Raw genomic sequence first — 25,149 nt, forward strand, 5'->3', positions numbered from 1 at the left:
TGAACTCCATTTTCGCTGCAGAAGACTGCAGGAAGCCATTGCAGCCAAAAACGGAGCTTATGAAGGACGCGGGAGGCCCTCCGGAGCTCCGTTTTCACTGGCAGAGGGTTGCAGGAGGCCATCACAGCTGAAAACGGAGCTCGGGAGCCCGTTTTCACTGACAGAGCGCTTAGGCCACCACAGGCGCCCCTGATACAAGTGACCTTGATCTGGCCATGCCCCCCCCGCGGCCACGCACCCTCTGCCCCCCCTCCCCGAGGTCAAACTCAACCCTGATGCGGCCCTCAGTGAAATCGAGTTTGACACCCCTGATCTAGAATAGTAGCATAAAGGATGGTTTTGGAGTTTGAGCCTTCTCTCAGCACAGCTGGTCCAAGACATTTTGATCCTTGAAGAACAGCAGCAAAGAGCAAACTGCAGAAGATCCCAACCCAATTATCTTATTCTGACGCACAAAGCAGAAAACACCAGCAGCACCTCCTCCTCCTATCTCAGAGATCTAACACAATGCGAACAACAAGGAATAATTTGGATTCTAGTCAAGCTTCCTGCCTGAGGCAGCTTCTCACATTCTGCCCCTTGATCCCAGTGTGGGCTGGAGTTAACATGCTATCGCTGAAGATTGGTCTTGATGGGGGAAAGGCAGAACACTCTTATCCTCCAGACTTGGCTGGAAATCAGGAAAGCATCTTTTCTTTCTCCAACTACTTCATTCCAGCTCAACAAGACCAAAAAGCACAAAATCAAAGAAGAAGTAGCCAAAACAGTGTCTTTAAACTCCAAAGAGCCAATGAGTGTTGCCGGATGCAATCTGAGTTGGCCACCAGGACCAGAAGGTGTGTTCAGGATGGGACACTTCCTGAAGATTCAGAAGTTCCTTGGGGTCCAAAAGCACAAGTCCAAAATCTTGGAAGTAGAAACTTCGGGTCCCGGTGATTGGATCCTGCAACATTATCCTGGGACACGTATATTTATGCCTACATTCGCGAGCCAATTAATGTGACTGCAGGATAGCAGATGCTGCTACTCACCGTGCTTAGCTCCCTTCACACAGCACTGGTGCTACAAGGCAACGTGCCACATCAAGAAACTCCCCGCACAGTTGGCAGTGTCAGGAAGCCTGATGACCCTACCCACCCCCCCTTACAAGTCAGACACACTTCTCAAAGGCCCCAAAAGGAGAGCAGAGTGACAGAAACAAAGCAAGCCAACTCCTCTCCAAGTCTCGCCTCCCCAGCTTTGACGTCCTTAACATTTCCACTGGTGCCCTAGGGTACGGAGAGAAGTTCAGGCATCCTCTTGCTCGAATCCTGCTTGCCAGAGCTTTGCATGAGAAATGCTGGGAATCGGCCAAGATGCCGTCCCCTTCCCTTGCTAATCAAATGCAAATAAGCATTTCCACAAAGGAGAAAGAATGGCAGGTGCAGGCACTCATGAACTACATAAACATATGGCAGGGTTCTGTCCGGAAAGTGGGGTGTGGAGGGAGAAAAAGGAAATGTCAAAGGAGAGCAGAAGGAAAGAGAGGAGAAAGGTTTTATGATAACACAAAAAGAATCTAACAAGAATCTGGAAGGAAAACATATTTGGGGCTAGATACTTCCACATCCTGGTAAGATCTCAGATGCTTCAAGTCAACTTATAGCCAACTGTGATGGGCAGATGCAGGGAAGCACTATTATCTTGAAGGAGGAAGGCAAGTGAGATACAACATGTTTCAGTTAGTTCATTTTAAGACTTTAAAATGGTTAAGGGAGTCCCATAACCTCTGCTTTAAAAAAATGAAAACTGAGAATGTAACATAGAATAACAGGATTGGAAAGAACCTTGGAGGTCCTCTCGTCCAACTCTTCTAGATAAACGGTTGTCCAATCTCTTCTTGAAAACCTCCAGTGATGGAGCACCCACAACTTCCGTAGGTACCGTAAGCCGTTCCATTGATTAATTGTTATCACTGTTAGGAAATTTCTCCTTAGTTCTAGGTTGGATCTCTCTTTAATGATCTTCCACCCATTACTTCTTGTCCTGCCCTCGGATGTTTTCGAAAATAGGTCAACCCCCTTGTCTCTCTCCTTCCCTTTTCATGGGTGTGCTGCAGGGATCGGTTCTACTTATCTTTAGTACCGGTTCGCAACAGGATCGTGCGCGCATGTGCAGATCGCTTCTGATGATGTCAGGGTCAGTGGGCAGAGCCTCCCGCTGGTTTTACTACCGGTTCTACAGAACCGGTCCAAACCGGGAGCAACCCACCACTGGTGTGCTGAAGACCGCAAAAGGGGCTTAAGGGTCACTTGCAATTAGAGAGCCACCACCTTATCCAAGTCTCCAATCCAGCCAGAATGATTCTAGAACTAGATATAGGACTCCCTGAATTCCTACATCAGCGGTGGCAAACACAAGGCTTGATTCGACCCACGACGTGGTCAGATGCAGCCCGCGGGGCCGTCCTGGAAAATGTAAGAGGCCGACCCGCATTGCTTCAGCCTAGTCTATCCAATGCGAAGAGGAAACATCGGGCCAGCGTGGCTTTGGCCTGGTCTACTCAGTGCGAACAGGAAACATGCCAGCAGTTTGGGAAGTGGTGTCAAACTGGCCATGCCCACCCAGTTGGCCACACCACTCAGTCGGCCACACCCACCCAACTCCCCAAGGTCAACCACAGCCCTGAAGCAGCCCTCAGTGAAATTGAGTTTGACACCCCTGTCATGGATGACATAACAAAAAGTGGAAACCATAGAAGCTGAGGACAGGAATGAGGACTCCTTGCAACCTCTGGCCATGGTGGACTGGACTTCCATGCTCTTATTCCCTAATTAAAACACAGCCAAGAAGGCAAAACAACCTATTTTCCTTCCCTATGAGATTAGAATTTTTCCACAATATTCTCTGGTGTGGGAGGAAAAAAACAGAAAATGAGATCTAAAACACGCCATTGGTTATCAACAGGAGGGTCAATCTTCAATCTCCTCTATAAGGCCATTTAATTTCAAAGACTTTATTGAGCAAAAGGTCACAGGACCTTCTCTTTAAAAAGTCACAAAGAATTTAGACCAAACGCAGGCCCTCAAGGAGACATTATTCCACACTATGATGATAACCTTTACCACTGTATAGACTTTGTTCCTAATAGGCACAAATCTCCAGTTCACAAAATAGGTTATCCTGAGCTGGGCCTCAGGAGCAGATGTTAAACTAATCGGGTATAGGGCTACATTTTAAATAACAGGCTTGGTGAAATTTATTTGATTCCTTGGAAGGAAATCTGCTGATACAAAACCAGATGCATAAGATGGCTAAAATGTCATTCTATATCAGAAACCTGGAGTTAGCCCATAGGGGTAGTCCTTGACTCACGGAGACAACTGAGCCCCAAATTTCTGCTGCTAAGTGAGACATTTGTTAAGTGAGTTTTGCCCCATTTCATGACCTTGCTTGCCACAGTTGTTAAGCGAATCACTGCAGATGTTAAGTTAGTAACACAGTTGTTGAGAGGACCTGGCTGTTGTGGCCAGCCAGCTGCCAGCAGAACTGGCGGCAGACTTGAACAATGAGGAGGTTGGGGAGGAACTTGGTCCAGTTCTGGAGTCTGGGGAAGGCTCTGAGGGATGCTCTGTGTCAGACACAGAGATAGAGCCAGGGCCGTCTGACATTTCCCAGCTATTGGAGAGGAAGCTGCCTTTGGAGGCTGATATGAGTGAGGAGGAAGAACAGCTGGGGCCTGTTCCAGATGCACGTATGCGCAGAGCAGTTAGGAGAGGGGAAAAACTGAGGACAAGGAGTGGACTCGGGAAGCAAAGCACATGTGGACACTGAATGGCCCCTCCCTGGCTGGGGAATAAATAGAAGGAAAGAGGAGTGGTTGTCGTAGGAGACAACCGTTCATATTTCTGAAGATTTTGCTCATGGTGTTTCGTGCCACAAAGACTGCTTGCCAGAACTTAATTTGCAGCCTTTGGGCTGGGAGCTCACAGCCTTGAAAATTCTTTTTGGAAGAAATTATTCAGGCTTGCAAAGAGCTGTGTTATGTTTGCACAGTAGAAAACGCTCAGTTCAGACTGTCACACCTGCTCTCAAACTTGAAGCGATCATAGAAAAATGATTGTTTTGTTCAAATAACGGGTGATTCTGAAAACCAATTATCCAAAGGGGGGAAAAATGGGCGGGGAAAGGAATCAAGTGAAGTCCAATCCAGAGTTCCAAATCTCAGGGGTCCTTAGCAGCATAGCAAGTTGGGAATTGTAGTTGTACCCTTGCTTCTGAAATACAGCTATATCTTTGGAAGCAAGGAACACAAGTGTCATTGTGCCTCATTAATATTTATTATAGGGACTGCTTTGTATCAAGCTGAATTCTTGATCCTTGCTCTCCTTAGTTTTTCTATCAGAAATATCCTTGCCTGTCACCTGCTAGACGATTTTTGAACTGGGAATGTCAAGAGTGGCACCACAAGACTTTTGGCATACAAAACATGTATTTTAGCAAAGCGCTTTTTAAAAGAACTTTCAGTTAAGGCTGACTTTGACGGGGCTTTGAAAAAAACCTGTTCTTCTGATCCTTGGATCACTTCTCTTGCAATATATAGGAGCAACGTTCATGGACCGTGATGGTAAACCCCATTTCTCCCTTTCACATACAAAACCGATGAATGTACCAAGATGTAACGGTATGTGAGAAAGACCTTGGGAGACAGGGCAAAGAGATGCAGCCTAGAGAACTGTCAGATAAGAGGCATCATCACCCATAACTGCATAATGGGTGGAGTAAGAAGCTAAGAAGGGACCCTCTCTAAGCTCTTTGCCTGTCAAAGTCATGGTGGGAGAATTTTACTTTCAGACTTGCAAGATTCTGCAAAGGTAGCTTTACAATAAAGCAGAATTAGCTTATCTGATCGTGTTTCCTATCTGGTTTACCTGCGAAGGCTGGCACAAATTCAGCAGTCTTCCCCTTAAGGATAACGATTGTACAAGCTTCCCCTAAGGTATTTGCTGAGAACTGTTGGTCCTGTCTCATAAACAGTGGTGCTGTGGGATCAAGGGAGGATCTCTACCGGCATAACAAGGACGCCAAGTTGACTTGCTAACAAAGGCAGTGTCACTATAAAGCTCGTTACTCAAAAATCCCAGCTGAGATACCTGCAACACAATGCCCTGGAGATTCCAATTTTCTATCAGCCATGTCAGCCACTCTGCTCCCGCCAATGTGAATGAAATCACACAGCAGACAAAGCGGAGAATCAATTAGCAGCAGAGCCTCGTTCTTCTCTAGCACGATTCGGGGCAGCTATTCAGAGATGGGCTTCAAAAATTTTAGCAAGGGGTTCTCTGCCCGGTTGCTGGGTGGGCATGGCCATGGTGGGTGTAGCCTAGTCGGCCTCCTGCACCATGGTGAGAGAGGGGGCGTTTTTGCCCTCCTCGGGCTCTGGAGGCTTTCCTCGAGCCTCTGGGAGGGCAAAAACAAGAGCTTTGGTAGTACAGTGGTCTAAAGCACCCTGTTATTAAGACCAGCTGCCTGCAATTACTGCAGGTTCGAATCTCGCCAGGCTCAAGGTTGACTCAGCCTTCCATCCTTTCTAAGGTAGGTAAAATGAGGACCCAGTTTGTGGGGGCAATAAGCTGACTTTGTATAAATATACAAAAGGATGAAGGCTATTGCTTAGTGCATTGTAAGCCGCCCTGAGTCTCCGGAGAAGGGCGGCATATACATCAAATTTAAAAAACAAACAAACAAACAAAACCGGCCTCCCCAGGCTCCAGAGGGCCTCTGGAGGCCAGAAACGGGCCTGTTTCTCCTAGGCCCGTTTTTCACCCTCCCCAGCCTCCGCGCGCACCCTGCACTTTCCTGCATCCAAAATGGGCCGCGTGGGGGCTCCTGGGAGGGGTGGAGTGGGGTGGGTGGGGCCAGCCAGGAGTGGGATTTGTGGGTTCTCCAAACTGCACAGAACCCTAGCTAGAGGTTTTCCCGAACCCTTACAAATCCCTAGCAGACCACCCCTGCAGCTAATGTTCTGCAGCCATTGCAAGCAGCCGACAGTTTCTGAGCTCCCACCAATATGGCTTCTTCTGCGGAGGGCATTTTGGTTTAAAAGCAATTGTACCAGGGGTGGGAGAGCTGCCGAAGATGGGAGAGAAGGCGACTATCATAATTAACTCAAAGAATTCTATTATTAATCACCGAGGCCGCAGTTCCTAGAGCAGGGCAGGATACGGATAGCGGGGAGTCACAAATACAGTGTTTTAAGAGTCAGTCAGAAAGCCTTGATGGTTTCTTTCTTTCTTTTTTAATGGAAGAAATGAGATGCGCTTGTCAACAACATGTTTTTAGCCAGGAGGATGAAGATGAATGGGTTAGCATTTGAAGAGAAAAAGTTGGTTTGGAATAAGCTGGGAGACAGAGATTCAAGATGGAAGAGCAATCAGGATGGGAGGGCAACGATAAAAACAGGAGGCCGGACTGAAAAGCAAAATAGAATACAAGATCAGGCGATGTAGAACTAACGTTCTTCCTTTCGTCTTTCAGTTTTGCTTTCAGCAAAGCAAAGTCAGGATTTGTGCAGCATAGTTACCCACGGCTAATTAATTATCATGGATTAGGCAATTAACCCATTTTTTCCTGGGTTCTCATGACACGTGAACCCAAGGGGCTGCACTCCATAACGCAGTGGTGAAGTCTAGATAAAAATATAAGTTTCAGTTCATCACATTTGCACTGAATTTAATTTAATTTAAATGTATATTTAATATGATAATCTTCCAATTATGTTTCTAATCAAAATCCCCTTTCCATCATGTTCCAAATTTCAGTTTGAGAGTAATATTTGAAGGGGTTGCACGGATCTTTAAATGTCCACAGACAGTATTTGGACATTCAGTTCTACAACTCTTGTTTAATGTACATATAATATCTTTGAACAGATAATACAGGTAATCCTCTACTTATGACGACAATTAGGCCCCCAAATTTCCATTGTTCAACTAAGTGGTTGTTAAGTAAGTCATGCCTGATTTTTACATCCTTTTTGCCACAGTTGTTAAGCAAAGGATTAAGGTCCATTTATGCAACACAGGTAGTCCTTGATTTACAAAAGTTTACTTAGTGTCCATTTGAACTTACAATGGAACTGAAAAAAGCAATTTATGACCATTTCTTACACTTATGGCAGGGGTGGGTTCTAATTTTTTTTACTACCGGTTCTTTGGGCGTGGCTTATTTTGTGGGCGTGGCTTGATGGTCATGTGACAATTCTTTAGGATTTAGCAGAGGTACTGGTCTACCAGGCTTTTAACTGCTTGCAGAGCTGTACCGGTCTACCCATTTATTTTTGCAGACACTGGTCTACCCATTCATTTTTGCAGGCACCGGTCTATTCATGTATTTTTGCAGGCACTGGTCTACCCATTTATTTTTGCAGGCACCGGTCTACTCATTTGTTTTTGGAGGCACCGGTCTACCACCAAACTGCCTTTTACCACTGATCAGCTGTAGGGCGGCCCTTTGAAGCCCCGTGGCAAGAGTTTAAACAGTTTTTTTTCCTTATAGCCCATCAGCTGGGACTCAGGAGGCAGCAATAGATTGGGGGTGGGGGCAAATAAAAGGTAAGAATAACATGGGGGGATGGGGGGGCGGGGGGCGGGGGGGCAGAACCGGTTCGGTGACATCATATCGTCACCGCTACCGGCTCGGCAGAACCGGGCGGAACCGGGAGGAACCCACCACTGACTTATGGTCACGTGATTTACATTGTTGCTTGACAACTGACTCACACGTATGACGGTTGCAATGTCCTGGGGTCATGTGATCCCCTTTTGCAACTTTCTGACAAGCAAAGTCAATGGGGAAACCAGATTCACTTAACAACCGTGCTACTAATTTTACAACTGCAGTGATTCGCTTAACACATGTGACAAGAAAAGTCATAAAATGTGGCAAAACTCACTCAACCTAAACCTTGGGCTCAGTTATGGTCACATGTTGAGGACAGTGGTACATCCTTTACTCTTGAATTTCAAACACGTAAGATCATGTACCAAACCTACGGAAGGAATGCTGCAATAATATTCAGTGTTTTTCTGAAGCTCCCCTCTTTTCTGGCCTTTCAACCAGAGGCAGCACTAACGTTAAACATCGCCCCACTTTTCAAGATGACTACTCACTCCCAGGCATGAATTACAGACCATGGACATCCTCAACAGCTAAACCACATTGTCCCTGGCCTTTATCAATCCACCTGCTGCCAACAACTCTGACTGTTCTTTTGCTCAGCTGCCGATGCAATGATCATTCGTCATCCGAACACAATCCCTGTGGGTGAGCAAAACCATAAATCTGGATCACAAGAGCTGGCTTTTGTCGGAAAGAGGCATTTCATCAGAGTGCATTTGCACTCTCCAGTTGGTCTTTAGTGCTCATCTAATTGCAAGCACGGTAAACACCTCCACCTGGAAGTCAGCCAAGTATTTAAGGAACCTGTCATAACATCCTAACTAGGCCAACTAACAGGTACTGGTAGTCTTCAATTTACAACCATTCATTTACTGACTGAAGTACAACAGGATTGAACAAAAGTGGACTTATGATCGTTCTTCACACTTACAACCATTCATCATCATCTTCTTTTAATGACTCCATAATCCCTTGCGGGGTGGAATCTGGGCAACTGAATGGAGCTAGCAGAGTGTTTACTGGCCGGATGCCCTTCCTGTCGCCAATGCGGAGTCTTATTCAACAGATATAATCTCATTGGGCCCAGAGAGAGCAATATCTGCTTCTACCTAGGATCAAATTCATAGCCTCCTGATTGAGAGGCAAGAGCTCCATATCTAGGCCACTGCACCACTCTACACTTGCAACCATTGCAGTGATCAGAATTTGGATGCTTGGCAACTCGCATGTATTTATGACGGTTGCAGTTTCCGGGGTCATGTCATCATCTTTCACGATCTTCTGACAAGGAAAGTCAAGTGGGGAGCCACATTCACTTAACAATCCTGTTACTAATTTAGCAACTGCAATGATTCACATACGACTGGGCTACTAGTATTTACACTGGTGTCTTGATAACCTCTGCACCGTGTTCCGTCTAAACTACTTTGAATCACAACTCTTGTAAAACTCAGCTATTGATGGGTCAGTGGCTAAGACGCTGAGCTTGTCAATCGAAAAGTCGGCAGTTCAACGGTAACGGGGTGAGCTCCCGTTACTTGTCCCAGCTTCTGCCAACCTAGCAGTTCGAATGCACGTAAAAAATACAAGTAGAAAAATGGGGATCATCTTTGGTGAGAAGGGAACAGCGTTCCGCGAACTTTGGCATTTAGTCATGCCGGCCACATGACCACGGAGACGTCTTTGGACAGCGCTGGCTCTTCGGCTTTGAAACGGAGATGAGCACCACCCCTTACAGTCGGGAACGACTAGCACATATGTGTGAGGGGAACCTTTACCTTTACCTTTATTGATGGTTAAGTGTTAAGGAAATACAGCATTAAGATTCCCCACCTCTACACATGGTCTGTGTCCAGAATATTCTTGCACAGACAGTTAATAATAACAGTTAATAACAGTAACAGAGTTGGAAGGGACCTTGGAGGTCATCTAGTCCAACCCCGTGCTCACGCTGGAGACCTATACTCGGGATTCGAACTGCCGATCTTCCTGATCCACAAACTCAGCGTCTTAGCCACTGAGCCACCTAGCCAGACAAATCCCTTTGTTGTTGTTTGTTTGTTTGTTTGTTTGTTTGGGGAGGGGGTGCCTTTGAGTGAGTCCACACTGGTAGAGTATTTGTTTTCCTTTGTCAACATTTTTTTTGTTTTGTTTTTTGTTTTGTTTTTTAAGTTTCATTAAAAACTCATTTGCAATTTTTTCCCTGCTATTTAGAGATTTTTCCCTGTTTCTTTTAATATGTGTAATTGTTAATTAACGTCTCGCTGAGCAAACCACATTTTGTCATACAAATATTTCTAGTTATTGTTAAGTTTCCCCAACGTGCAGTCCATTTATAAATATTTTTCCTGGATAAAAGCACCTTTTTTAGGTACTGTTCGTGCAGAAGGTCTAGAAATACGCACTCTTTTTTTCACAGGGATCTTTTACCTTCAAAAAAAATGCAGGTCATTGTCCAGTAAAAGATGAACACAAACGTATTCCACAGAGTGCCACTGTCCATGCTTTACCGGAGTTTGTTTTGGCAGATTTTAAAGTTCTCTGCGATTCTTTGATTTTAGAATTGGCTCTTCTGCCAATTAAACTGATCCGTTTGGGGGTACACTGGTATAATTTTAAATCGTTTTTTAATTGGGTTACTGATTTTAATTTGGTATTGTATTGTGATTTGTATTGAAGTTGTCATTTTGTAAGCCGCCTTGAGTCCCTAGGGAGAAAGGCGGCATATAAATCGCAATAAATAAATAAATAAATAGAATCAGATTAAAACCATGGTAAGCAATAATCAGATATACACCGGCACAAATAAATAAATAAGACTGGATATTATCTCAGCCTTCATGTTGTAATCCCTGCAAACGGGTAAATACTGCCCTGTGGCCAAAGCATCACCGTTCCGTTCTCAGTGATTTTCTTGATACAGAAAGTAATGAAAAGTCCTACCTGCACACTTTGTCCTACTGATGAGTGGAGGTCCAGGTTTGCCAGTCCCACCATCTCCTGGCCGGGTCAGCAGGACGCTGATTTCATACTCTGTGTCGGGATCGAGATGCCATAACTTATAGGTCTGCATGTTTACAGCATGTACTTCCGACCAAGGTCCAGAAGTCATCCGGTACTCAATCTCTTTCCTTACAATAGGACCGTCTCCAATGATTGAGTTGGTGTTGAGCTGGATGATTAAGTATGTTGAACCTGCTCTCAAAAGCTGTGGGGGTGCGATGGGCGTTGGAGGCTCTGTTAAGAGGACAAAGAAGTAATAAGTTGACCTGTTCTTCTGGACACCTTCAGATACTGTAGCTGTCCTGAGGTGGATGGGCTCATTCGCTCATTCATTCATTCATTCATTCTCCCAAAGGTGCTTTTTCAAGAGGCAACTGGACTGAAGAGCTGAAGAAGCTTCTTGGATGAGAAGCGAAACATCTTCAAAGAAAAACCAGAAAAGGCACCTTTGGGACAACTGTCACCTGGATGACTGAGGATCTCCGTAGGCTTTCTTTCTTTCTTTCTTTCTTTCTTTCTTTCTTTCTTTCTTTCTTTCTTTCTTTCTTTCAATTTCTATGGCCACCCATCTCAATCAATGATTCTGGGTGGCTTAGAATTTTTTTAAAAATTACAACGAAAAATACTAGAAACATTTTAAAACAATAAAAACAGTAAAATAAAAACATCCAAATTAAATATACATGGGAGCAAGATACCTGACCAGTTAGCAATACAGGTAATCTTCAATTTACAACAATTCATTTAGTGACCATTCAAAGTTACAACAGCATTGAAAAAGTGACTTATGACCGTTTTTCACACTTAAGACCGTTGCAGCATCCTCCATGGTCACATGATCAAAATTCAGATGCTCAGCAACTGGCTCATATTTATGACAGTCACAATGACTTGGGATCATGTGATCCCCTTTTGTGACCTTCTGAAAAGCAATGGGGAGGCCAGATTCACTTAACGACTCTGTTACTAACTTAACAACTGCAGTGAATCACTTATCAACCCTGGCAAGAAACATTGTAAAATGGAGCAAAACTCATTTAAAAAATGTTTCACTTAGCAACATAAATGTTAGGTTCAATTGTGGTTGTAACTTGAGGACTACCTATATAGCCAGGAAATGGGACCCTTGACACATTCAGCACCCCAGGTTTTGGAAGACAGCCAGGTTTTTACTAAACCCTAAAAACTTTTTAGAGTTTATAGGTTTATAGATAGTGGACAACTCCATTGGGGTGATGGAAGAACAAGAAAGAGCAGGGCTGCATTCAGACAACCTGATGAATCAAGTTCCTGAATTAATCAATTTTCTAACTTTATCAACCTCTGTGTATTGTTCAAATGCAGACACTGGAACTTCAGTAGCCTAGTTGTGTGTACTCATCATCCTCAGATTTCCCCTATCTCTTCAGTCATTCATCCAATTTTTTTTTTAACATTACCAGATTATGTTTACTCTTACAGCTTTCATTTCATGATTGCTGTTTTGTACTAAAAGCCACCTTCAACACACTTAATGTCTAAAGGCAGCTTGCAATTTCTGAAGGACGCAAACACTTAATTGAATCAAGCTGATATCAGCCAATTTGTATACTACAGGTAGGCACTCTGTAGCCCTTGGGCTAATTTTATGTTGCTTTAATTTCAAAACCACTTATTGCAAATTCGGTTGAGTCCATTCATGAAAATCGTCTGCCCTTATTGCAGGGTCATAAGTCATATACCATATAAGAGAGAGAGAGAAAGGGAGGGAGGGAGGGAGTTAGAGAGAGAGAGGAAGAGAAAGGGGGAGAGAAGAATCCTGTATTTTTGCTTTTTTAATTTAAATTGGGCACTCCCTTTTTATAAACTCAAATTGCACCCTCCATATGGCTTCCAATGGATTCATACAATGAGAACATCGCCTGCAGAACAAATAGGATTCTCCAGCCATGCGTACATGACAAGCCTTGCTCCATCACCTCCATACAGGAAGTACAGTTCCACGATGAGTATCCTCAAAAGCTGGGCTGCCTTCCCATATTAGCTCATTCCAAGTCAAACAGATGTAGAACAGAGGCCTTCTCCCTCTCCCCTCTCCCAGAAGAGTTCACTATCACAGGCAGATGGCAGGTTTCTGTGCTGCTAAAGCCTCTTTATAAATAAGTAACATGGAACAACATCCGCCCACAGCAATGAACAAAAGATATGCAAGGAAAGCATTATCCTTGTCTTTCTCTGGGTGGGTGTGTTTGCATGTGTGTTTTTCTCTCCCTCTCTCTCTCTCTCCCTTCCTCCCTCTCCCTCCCTCTCTCTCTCTCTCTCTCTCTCTCTCCCTCCCTCCTTCCCTCCCTCCCTCTTCCTCTCCCTCCCTCCCTCCCTCCCTCTCCTTCCCTCCCTCCCTCCCTCCCTCCCTCCCTCTCTCTCTCTCTCTCTCTCTCTCTCGACTGGAGGGAGGTGTGAAGAGAGGCCCAAGTCTGGAGTCTTTCCACTTCAGGAAACAGCACAGGCCTGACCTCCCACAAAATCCTGGAGGCCTTGTCTTGCCATTACCAAGGGAATGTAGTCAGCCGGATGAGATTCTTGTAACATAACAGTAGTGGCCAAAATTGTGGAAACCTTTTGGGAAAAGTGTAGGTTTGATGGCTAATAGCACCACTTGTTTTTTGGAGTTTCAAGATAATCATATTCCACTGCTGGAATGGCCTGGGAAGAGCCCAGACCTTAACCCAATGGAAAATCTATGGAGCCGACTAAAGAAACTTGTTAGTCAGAAGCGACCCAGCAATAAAAACCCAGTTAATAGAAGCAATCATTCCATCTTGGTTTCACATGATAACAGCTGCAGAATTAAAAGATTTGGTTCACTCCATGGGTTGTATGGCCGTCATTCGTGCTAAAGGTTACCCAACTAAGTATTAACTGACATGGTGATAATGTTTGTATATCTCATTTTTTTCTACGTCTTTCACTTTTCTTCTTTATACTGTAACTGCTACTCTAATAGCAAATCCTTCATAAAAGTTATTGCATTACATTCTTGATTAAATTATCTTTCCATTGATAAATAATTTTATGGTACTCCTCCAAAAAAAAGTGGTGTTATTAGCTGGTTTTAGAAAATACACTTTTCCCAAAAGGTTTCCACAATTCTGGCCACTACTGTAGGTGACTACCAATAAAACTCCTGTTGAGACATTTCACGAGTGGTTCTGGTTGCTTTTGCCTCACATCAGCTCCCATAATTGATCTCTCACTTCAGGTAGTCCCCGACTTACCTCAGTTCATTTAGTGACCATTCAAAGTTACAACAACACTGAAAAAAGTGACGTACGACCATTTTTTCACCCTTACAACTACTGCAGCATCCCAATAGTCATGTGATTAAAAACTCAGGTGCTTGGCACAACTGATTCCTATTTATGACAGTTGCAATAACCTGGGATCACGTGATCTCTTTCTGCGATCTTCTGATAAGAAAGGTCAATGCGGAAGCCAGGTGCATTTAACAACTATATTACTAAATTAAGAACTGCAGTGATTTACTTAACAACTGTGGCAAGAAAAGTCATAACGTGGGGCAAAACTCACTTGACAAATGTCTCACTTAGCCACAGAAATTTTGGGCTCAATTGTGGTCGTAAGCCGAGGACTATCTGTACTGACAAATAGAATTCAAATCATTCTTCAGACTTCAAATGTCTAGGCCTGACTTTGCTCAGGGTGACCAGATAAGCCAATCCCAACACCCACTGATACATACCTTTGACTATCAGCTCGGCAAAGTTACTGACACCGGAGCCCCTGCTAGACTGAGTCACACAACGGTACAAGTCCTGGTCTCCTTTCAAGACTTGGTCCAGTTGAAATGTAGCCAAAAATCTTCGGTGACTGATGTGCTTCACTGAGACGGTGGGAATGACGACCCCATTCTGCTTCTACCATTCAGAAAAACAAGAATACGATCACCATCAAGGTCTCAAGCTGGCTCTGGAGAGATTGGTGTTTGCAGCCTATGTTTCAATAAGCAACGTGTTTTATGGGAAAGGATAGCAGTAGCACTTCGACTTATATACACCACTTTACAGTGCTTTACAGCCCTCTCTAAGCGGTTTGCAGAGTCAGCCTATTGTCCCCCAACAATTTGAGTCCTCATTTTACCCACCTCGGAAGGATGGAAGGCTGAGTCAACCTTGAGCCTGGTGAGATTCGAACTGCCAAATTTCAGGCAGCCGGCAGTCAGCAGAAGCAGCCTGCAGTACTGCACTCTAACCAGTGCGCCACCGTGGCTCAAGGATGTTGGGATGCAGTCTGCCTTTCTAGAATTTGCTTCCCTTTCTATTTAAAAAAAAAAAAAAACAAATTGGGAAAGTTTGCTCCTTTGGGGCAAATTAAGCAAAAACATATTCTCCTGAAAGGAATGTTGCTCTAAGACTACAAAAGAGAGGTTGAGCTATGAGTGGAAGAACCTGCCAGCAACAATAATCAATTCTGGAAAGGGAGAAGCCCAGATTCTGATCAGCATTCGGAAAGGAAAGCTTATTTCAACCTACCTCCAAGTATATCAATTCTACATCAAGTCCCCTGAAATCCACACATAAGCGTAGGCTCCCATCCTTTTTCTCCCTGAACAGAACAGGAGCTGCCACCCTGGACCTGGCAGGTTGAATAAACCCCCTCTTTAGGTTTTGGTCAATATAGGCCCTCATTTCTTTCATCTCCTGGGGGAGAGTCATTGAATACATTTTAGGTTTCAGGAGAATAAGCTCCAGGGAGGGCTTCTATCCCACAATCGGTGGCCCTATGAGGAGATAGGTTGTCACACTCCTGTGCATCGAAGACCGCTTGCAAATCTTTGTATTCCACAGGATAAACCACAGCTAGGAGTGGAAGAACCTGCCAACAACGATCAATTAGGAGCCTGGTTCAGCTCAACAGACAGAAGCATTGTAATTTATCACCAGCTGTCTGCAATTAAAGTAAGATCGAATCTCGCCAGGCTCAAGGTTGACTCAGCCTTCCATCCTTTCTAAGATAGGTAAATTGAGGACCCAGTTTGTGGGGGCAATAAGCTGACTTTGTATAAATATACAAAAGTATGAAGGCTATTGCTTAACGCATTGAAAGCCGCCCTGAGTCTCCGGAGAAGGGCGGCATATAAATCAAATAAATAAAAATAAATAAATTCTGGAAAGGGGGAAGCCCAGATTCTGGCTAAATTGCAGATCAGCATTCAGAAAGGAAAACTCATTTCAACCTACCTCCAAGTATATCAATTGCATCCTATACAGAGATTATTATTATTATTATTTCAGGCAATGGAAGAACACAAAGGACAGCTTGAACTCACCCCTCATCGAAGGAAACGAGAACAAAGAGGAGCAGATAAATAATCCAATGTGGGTAACTTGGGGTAAACTTATTCCCGCTTACCTGCATGAGGAATCTCTCTGTCTCCGAAGCCTTGCCGGCAGCTACACACTGAAAAGTAGCATTCTGTCCGGCATTTACCTCCACATCACCCAGGCGGGAAAAATGAGGTGCTTTGGCTGCCAAAAGAGATATAAACAGACAAAAAGATCTGTGGAAAGACTTCTATAGTTAATCCCCTCCCACGCAAATGATATAGCTCAAAAAAATGGATCTAAAATAGGTTGAAGGTGGGAGGATTAATTTAAACGTAACTTTAAGAAGAGAGTAATTACTAGAATATCTTTGGGGCGCTAGCTCAGTCGCTTACTCGCTCATCTTTATTACACCTTTATTTCATAAAGGGGCTTTATAAGGACAAGAACATAGTGCCTCTCTGCCACTTCTTAAAGAAACTGTATCTTTTCTTGTAATTGCAAACCCAAATTTGGGGGGGGGCTGTTGTGAAGAATTGCAGGCAGGTGCTACTTTCATGCCCTTGGGCAGACAGAAAACCTTTTTTGGAATAAGCCCAAGTAGTAGCAGAGCCCTAGTATTTATTACCCCTAGTATGATTGCAAATTTCACCATGCAATCATCTTCTTCACTGCATTATCTGTCATCTTCCCCAGGACCAAGTTTTTATTCTTTTAGAGATTAAAGCTAGCCATAAGAGACCTGGAACAAATCCGTGCTACCACAGCAGAATGGAGAAGTTGATCAAAGAAAGTGTGACACTTACAGCAGGGGTAATTCAAGAGCAGGATGTCATCCAATCCCAAGTAGCCATGCCTTTCACTGGAAACGACTGCTTCAAACAATACCTAAGGATAAAAAAAGAGACATTCTGGTGTTACAACTGGAATATTGGAGTAGAACTGAGGAGACCTTACTTCAACTCTGACTCTGAAATTCATTGGGTATCTCTGTGTTGGGCACTACCTTAATCCAGGGGTGAAATGCTATCGGTTTGCAGAGGTTCAGGCGAACTGGTAGTGGCAGCGGTGCAGGGTTCAGAGAACCAGTAGCGGCAGCAGTGTGAGGCTCCGCCCACCCACCCGTCGTTACTTCCTGGTTTTAACCAGGAAGTAACCTGTTTTTGACCCTCTACACATGTACAGAAGGCTTTGTGCATGCCCAGAGAGTCCAAAATCGCACGTGATGCGCACACTTCCAAACCGGTAGGGAAGTTAAGTAGATTTCACCCCACCTTAATCTAACCTATTAACTACAAACCTATCTAAAGAAAATCGTGTAAAGAAGGAAAGCATAAATGCAGGTAGTTCTCGACTTACAACAGTTCATTTAGTGACCATTCGAAGTTACAACATCATTGAAAAAAGTGACTTATGATTGTTTGTCACACTTACAACCGTTACAGCATTCCCATGATCGTGGGATCAAAATTCAGATGCTTGGCAACTGACTCATATTTATGACGGTTGCAATGTCCCGGGGTCATGTAATCCTCTTTGGCAACCTTCTGACAAGCAAAGTCAATGAGGAAGCCAGATTCACTTAACAACCATGTTACTAATTTAACAAGTGCAGTGATTCCCTTAACAACTGTGGCAAGAAAGGTCGTAAAATGGGACAAAACTCACTTAACAAATGTCTTACTTAGCAACAGAAATGTTGGGCTCAATTGTGGTCTTAAGTCAAGGACTACCTGTATCAACTTGAACTTTTAGAGGAAAAGGAGGAGTGAAATGCAATGCATATTTTCACTAATTATTTTCATAATATTTTGATTTTGGTTGTGCCTTTGTTATTTTTCAAAAAATGTAAGAAATCTGAGAAAATAAAATAAGGGCCTTGTTTGGCCAACTTGATTTACTGCCCCATATAAATGGCTGAAGTTTTGGCACCCCTGAAAATCTACAATATTTTGGGCAACTTTGAGCGCAAAGGACCTGTCAGGCCAGTTGATATTCAGTTGCTGCCCAAGGCTAATTTTTTTCCCTCAATAAATTCTCTTTCAATTTGCAGGTTTATTGAAGAACTGCAAAAAATGCCATAAAGGGGATCATGGATTTTCAGCTACCTAGATTGAGGGGAAGACTATCTGAAGCCGATGATCAACTTCCTTTGGGGGAAGTGGGATAATAAATCTCACCTTGTTATGAAACAGAAATTAGCACAAATCAGTCAGATTATACAGTGACAAGCATCCATCCCAGGAGGATAAAAAGAATGGGCTAGTGACAATTAATTAATTATTAGACAATTACTATTGACAATCCAGTGAAATCCTCTTGTCTTGCATGTTCATCTTTCTCATAAATGAAGAGCTGGATTTCCATAGAATACCGTGTTTCCCTGAAAATAAGACTCTGTCTTATATTTTTTTTGAACCCTGAAATAAGCGCTTGGCCTTATTGCCATGCACTCAAAAGCCCAATTGGGCTTATTATCAGGGGATATCTTATTTTGGGGAAAATGGTATTAAAAATCAAGTGCGCTTCCAGTCAAGCTCAACTTCTGTTGATTTCATGCAATATCCCATGCAGCTTTTGGAACAGTTGGAAGTGGTGTACCATTATATTTTTCAGGGACGTTCTTGGAAATTCCCAGCTCTAATCTACAATCTTGGCATTCACCCAAGCAAGAACTAAAAATACCTTGCTGAGCTTTTTCAGACTTTGAAGGAGTGCTAGGTACATCTAATTGGGCATGTAACAAATAGAGTAGACTATGATAGTGTTCACATCTCATAGTTGGTAGAAGACAGGAAATCCAGTAATTATCTCAACCCATAGCCTCAAGCCATAGTATAGTTTATTATTTTGGATTTGGCATGTTCAGTGAACACGGTAAATGGGTTTTGCTAATCCATGGTATGGTTTAGGCCCGTGATGGTGAACCTATAGCACGCGTGCCACAGGTGGCACATGTTGCCATATTGGTGGGCACGCGAGCTCAGCTCCAGCGCATGCTGATTTCTACCGGACATTGGCAAATGGGCCGTTTCCAGCCTCCGGAGGGCCTCCCCAGACTCCTAGACAGGCTCTGGAGCCTGGGGAGAGCAAAAAACAGGCCTTCCAGTTCTACCAGAAGTTGGGAAACTGGCCGTTTTCGGCCTCCAGAGGGCCTCCGTGGGGGTGTAGAAGGCCGTTTTCACCCTCCCCAGGCTCCTAGAAAGACTCTGGAGCCTGGGGAGAGAGAGAAACAAGCTTACTGGGCCCACCAGGCCATTGCTTGCCAGGACCAGGGGGAGCGGGGGGCTCACGAGCACATGCGCGGGGGGCATAGAATTATGGATGTGGGCACGCATGTGCGACATCCCCTCCCCCGTGCTCCCCCCACTCCTGGCACGCAATGGTAAAAAGGTTAGCCATCACTAGTTTAGGCAGTGCTGGGTTTCACTCACCTTTGCTACTGGTTCGCTTGCGTGTGCGCCACTTCTGCGCATGCACAGAGCGTATTTGATGACGTCTGGGCAGGTGGGTGGAGCTTCCTGCCTCCGCTACTACCGGTTTGTCCGAACTGGGGCGAACCAGTAGAAACCCACTACTGGGTTTAGGGTTCTGTATGTAAATTCAGCCACACACTTCACTTTTCAGGAGATGGTTTTCCTCAAGCATCAGAATTTATCCCAAATCTCCCACAAGGTTTCTCCAAAAAGGCAACTGTATGAGATGACCAGGCTGAGCTTGAGGGGGGAGTCAAATGCGTCATCAGTCTCAAATCCTTTCATGCCCACAAGAGATCTAAGTCCAGCCCACCTTGAATCCCATTGACTCTTGTCTACCACCAATTTGCTTTGAGTAGTTGAGATTCTTTACTACTAGTAGTAGTTCAGATTCTTGTAGACGGCGTTAGCATGCAATAAACCTGTAGTCATTTCAACCACCTTGTTTTCTGATTTATTGTGCCTGATAGCAATCCCCGTCTCACCTGATACTCGTTGGGCCAAAACATGCTGACAGCAAGCTCCACCTGATGCCATTGCCGACCATGGGAGCCAGAGACATTCCACACCACGCTTCCCAGTGGCCCTCCATTCATTTTGACAAAGACATTCAAAGTCCCAGGACTGTGCCCATCTCGGCTGTACATGAAGTAGCTGAACTGAAGACAGTGAGTGTCATTTTCACTCAATGTCTGGAAGAGGATCTGTGCTTTCTGCCCTGGATTGTGCTGGGAGGAATTGACCATCAGATAAGAACCTGTAATGGAAAGAAAGGAGAAGAACACGATTTGTTTAACCAGCAATATTTGAATCTGAGGTTCTGTATATCTGATAATGCTGACATAAACTCATAATGGCATAAGAAACTTGCACATGAATCCATAGTAACTCTTCTTGTTCTTCCCATCCTTTGTAATCCAAGCAATCTTACAAATCCAATGGACAGCCTAGCAAAAGACATGTATGAGAAGACCAGGTGGGGGCGGAGTTAAGTGTATCATCAGTTTAGAATCTTTAGAATATTGCCTTCAATGGTCCAAGTCTAACGTTTCTTGAATTCCATTGACCTTATCTAGCACCAATTTAATATTGAACTTTATTTCACTGGATTCTTGTGTATAGGCTTAAGCAATAAATCTCTGAAGTGTAACCAAAGGTTTAGTCCTGATCCTTTGCACTTGACAAGATATGACAAACTTCAGACTTGCAAGATTTTTAATGCTGGTCCAAATCTCCAAGCCAATCAACTTGGACCTCAGGGCAAAACACTGACTAGAATAGGCAGAAAGTAGATTAAGGCTCCCACTCCCATCTTGAAACCTCCATAACAACAACAACAACAACATTGTTAAGTAGCACAGTAGATCTTGGTTTCTTTTTGGCAGAATTTGGGAGAATATTAAAACAGTCCCATATTAAGTTTTTCATCCTATTTGGCTTCTTCTTATGGAATTTCAAGGTGTTGTGACCCAGGCCCAAGTAAGTAGTAGGAAAATCAGTCCGTGAAAAAACAAACAAACTTTATTCGAACAGCTGACAATTACTTCATTCCCAGCGTCGTTCAACTAAATTAAAGCAAATTCCTCCCAACACAAATTCCTCAGTCTTATCGCAAACCTTGGTCCAATTAGACAAACTGCCAAAGGCCTTTCTTGGCAAACGTTCAGAAGTCACAGATACAAAAATAAATACAAGATGTAGACAAAGAAGAAGACGAAGCTACCAACATTGTTTTCCGGCAAAGCCTAAACGCCGTTGCTGGTATGTTTTAAGCCTTATGGGAGGGGCCAATCATCTCTTGGCCCTACTGCCGAGTTGTCCTCTTTGCTTGAGCTGCTCTTGCCTTCTGGCAGCTCTTCTCATGCGTGCATTAGGAACAGGCTCCTCCTGTTCCTCTGCCTCACTCCTATCAGTCTCTGGAGGCTCTGGAGTCCGTACCTCACTCCCCAATGGCCCTGGCCCCATCTCTGCCTCTGACGCAGAGCCCTCATCCGAGCCTTCCCCAGCCTCCAGGACTGGCCCACGTTCTTCCTCAGCCTCATCGCTGTCCGACTCTGCTGCCAGCTCCGCAGGCTGCTGGCGGACCACAACACAAGGGTGGGACTGTTCTCCCCATCTTAACATTAATATATACGTATCCCGTTTCTAAGGGACGTGGTGGCTCAGTGGCTAAGACGCTGAGCATGTCGATCAGAAGGTCAGCAGTTCAGCAGTTTGAATCCCTAGCGCCGTGTGACCGAGTGAGCTCCCATTACTTCATAGCTTCTGCCAACCTAGCATTTCGAAAGCATGTAAAAAATGCAAGTAGAAAAATAGGGACCACTTTGGTGGAAAGGTAACAGTGCTCCATGAGTCTTTGGCATTTAGTCATGCCGGCCACATGACCACAGAGACGTCTTCGGACAGCGTTGGCTGTTCGGCTTAGAAACGGAGATGAGCACCACTCCTAGAGCCGGAAACAACTAGCATGCATGTGCGGGGGAACCTTTACCTTTATCTTACCCCTTCCTTTGCAATGATTTTAGATTTAATCACCTACAGCAGTGTCCGGTTGATCATTGTGTCTCTTTTCTGCTCAGTTTAGAACATTATGAGCATTTGAATCATCACAATGTTCCTGGTGATAGCTATAACTGGTATCTATTGCATAAAGAGCTCAACATACATCCCATCTTAAAACTCCGGTCACCTCCAAAGACACTGCATTTTTACACATGCACGCAAACTAAGTGCCATGCCAACCTTCTCATTGCTTGTATTATAGTCAAGGAGAATTATTTACCATTCCTCTAGAATTCCTTCAGTCTTTATTGCCCTGAAACGCCCAACTCCACCTGGATCAAGCCATTTAATTTCCATTCTGCTTTCTTGAATCATTTAACATTGGTTGCTTCTGACTAAACTGCACTCTGTTGGTTATTACAATACCCAGAGGCCATCAATGTAATAAACCTCAATGCTTCTTGGCAGCAAGAGAACAGAGCAGCTACCTGTCTTTCCATAATTATGGCTCAACGTTTGTAGAATTTTTACTTCCCGTGATTCCATGTTACTTCCAGAAATATCAGAAAACAAAGATTGGCTCAAGATATATTACTACTTGGGGCTCCTAGGCAGGGATGAAATCCAGCAGGTTCTGACAGGTTCTGGAGAACCAGTAGTGGAAATTTTGAGTAGTTTGGAGTACCAGTAGTGGAAATTTTGAGTAGTTCGGAGAACCGGCAAATACCACCTTTGGCTGGCCCCAGAGTTTTTTTGTTTTTGTTTTTTTAATTTGATTTATATGCCGCCCTTCTCTGGAGACTCAGGGCGGCTTACAATGCGTTAAGCATTGGGGTGGGGTGAAAATGGAGCTTTTGCAGTATCCTTCCCCTGGAGTGGGGTGGGAATGGAGATTTTACAGTATCTTTCCCCTGCCACGCCCACCAAGCCACGCCCACAGAACTGGTAGTAAAAAAAAATTGGATTTCACCACTACTCCTAGGTAACTCCACGAATGGGGACAGCACTCTGGTGGAATCACTGGTCAGGAGCCAGTCTTGGGTCAAGGAAAATCTCTCCAGAGATGGGGAGAGATCTTTGGGATCATCTGTTTGCACGAGGAGACCTTCAAGCCAGGGTTTATCTCCTGGTGACTGCTTGGACTTGTCCCTGCCGCCCTTCCCCTTCCCCTCAGATTCTTCTTTCGTTGGGGGTGTTACTTGGAACCCTGACAGAAGGTGGACTAAATCCAGGTCTCTCTGCTCCCAGATCTACACTTTTCCCACTAACAACCCCTTGATAATTACATTGCAAAAGCTTGGATCACCAACCCTCTCTCAAATTGATTTCTAAAACAATTGATGGTAAAAAGATTAGAGGGGCTGTACAGTGAACAACAGATTGCCTGTCCCAGCTCTTCCCCATTACCCCATTCTGGTTTTGCTGCAATATTATTATATCAACAGAGAAAGCACCTTTATACATACTCAAACCATCTGGCCCATCTATTTCAGTCCTGCCAACTCTGATCAGCAGCAGCTGGCCACAAGATTTCTCCCCCAGACAGATCATGCGAACTGCCACTGAGCAACAGCATCCTGTGCACAGGACGATAAAGGAAATTCCCCAAAGATACGCCTTTCCCATCATAACCTATATATGATGTGCCAATCTGTCTCAGAAATTAAAATTGCTCCCCAATGGCGCTGCTTAGAAATGGCAATTTTCCAGAAGAGACATCAATTGCCCTATGCCCAAGAAAAGAAATACAGGTAGTCCTCGACTTCCGGCCATCACTGAGCCCCAAATTTCTGCCGTTAAGTGAGAAGGTTGTGAAATGAGTTTCGCCCCATGTTACGACCTTTCTTGACGTGGTCATTAAGTGAATCACTACAGTTGTTAAATGAGTCAAACTGTTCTTAAGTAAATCTGGCTTCCCCATTAAATTGGCTCATCAGAAGGTCACAAAAGGAGACCCTGGGAACTGCAGCCGTCATAAATACAAATCAATTGCCAAGCAGCTGAATGTTGATCACACGACCACGGGGATGCTGCAATGGTCGTAAGTGTGAAAAACAATCATAAATCACTTCTTTCTGCACTGTTGTAACTTTGAACAAACTGTTGCAAGTCACATATACCTGCAGGTAGAGCCTGATAGTACAGTGGACTAAAGCACTGTTATTAACATCTTATTAACATTTGCTGCTTGCAATTACTGCAGGTTCGAATCTCACCAGGCTCAAGGTTGACTCAGCCTTCCATCCTTTCTAAGGTAGGTGAAATGAGGACCCAGTTTGTGGGGGCAATAAGCTGACTTTGTATAAATATACAAAAGCATGAAGGCTATTGCTTAACGCATTGCAAGCTGCCCTGAGTCTCCGGAGAAGGGAGGCATATAAATTAAAGCAAAAAAGAAAGAAAGAAAGAAAAAGACAATTCATTTAGTGACTGAAGTTATGAAAAAAAAGTGAAAAAGTAGCTTATGACCATTTTTCACACTTAACAATTGTTGCAGCATCCTCGTGGTCATGTGATCAAAATCCGGGCACGTGGCAAATGGGTATTTATAACAGTTGCATTGCAGGGGTGGGTTCTAAATTTTTTTACTACTGGTTCTGTGGGCGTGGCTTATTTTGTGGGTGTGGCTTGGAGGTCATGTGACTAGGTGGGCATGGCTAGCTGGTCAGTCATTTCTGGAAGGTCCTCGCACTTACGACCAAATCCGTGCACTTACGACCCGACTCATTTGTTTGCTTTTAACACTGATCAGCTGAAGGACGGCTCTTTGAAGCCCCGCGGCAAGAGTTTAAACAGTTTTTTTCCCTCTAGTCATCCGCTGGGACTCAGGAGGCAGCAATAGATTGGGGGTGGGACCAAATAAAAGGTAAGAATAACGGGGGGTGGGAGGGCGGGGGGGGAGAACCAGTTCGGTGATGTCATATCGTCACCGCTACCGGCTCGGCCAAACCGGACCGAACCGGGAGGAACCCACCACTGTTGCATTGTCTTGGGTCACCATTTGCAACTTTCCCAGCTGGCTTCCAACAAGCAAAGTCAATGGAGGAAGCCGGATTCATTTACCAACCTCATAATTCCCTTAACAACTGCCGTGATTCACTTAGCAACTGTGGGGAAAAAAAAACTCTGTTGTGTCGTACGTTGAGGACTACCCATAAATGCATTGAGCCCAAAAAAAAACAAACCCC

General features: G+C 44.3%; 1 protein-coding gene across 8 annotated transcripts in view; it reads right to left on the reverse strand.

The window, feature by feature from the left end:
- The window catches only part of PTPRU (protein tyrosine phosphatase receptor type U), a 408,282-nt gene that overhangs the window by 187,798 nt on the left and 195,335 nt on the right, over positions 1-25,149 (reverse strand). For all 8 annotated transcript variants that reach the window (XM_034413695.3, XM_034413698.3, XM_034413697.3 and 5 more), the window contains exons 3-7: positions 19,945-20,216; positions 16,790-16,871; positions 16,072-16,187; positions 14,402-14,576; positions 10,603-10,896 (exon numbers count right to left, since the gene is read on the reverse strand). In XM_034413695.3, the coding sequence (XP_034269586.2) occupies positions 10,603-10,896; positions 14,402-14,576; positions 16,072-16,187; positions 16,790-16,871; positions 19,945-20,216 (939 nt within the window). The remainder of the gene's footprint in view (positions 1-10,602; positions 10,897-14,401; positions 14,577-16,071; positions 16,188-16,789; positions 16,872-19,944; positions 20,217-25,149) is intronic.

This window comes from Pantherophis guttatus, chromosome 10, assembly GCF_059756535.1.
Source record: "Pantherophis guttatus breed Tessera chromosome 10, ASM5975653v1, whole genome shotgun sequence".
In the NCBI taxonomy this organism is placed as follows: Eukaryota; Metazoa; Chordata; class Lepidosauria; order Squamata; family Colubridae; genus Pantherophis; species Pantherophis guttatus.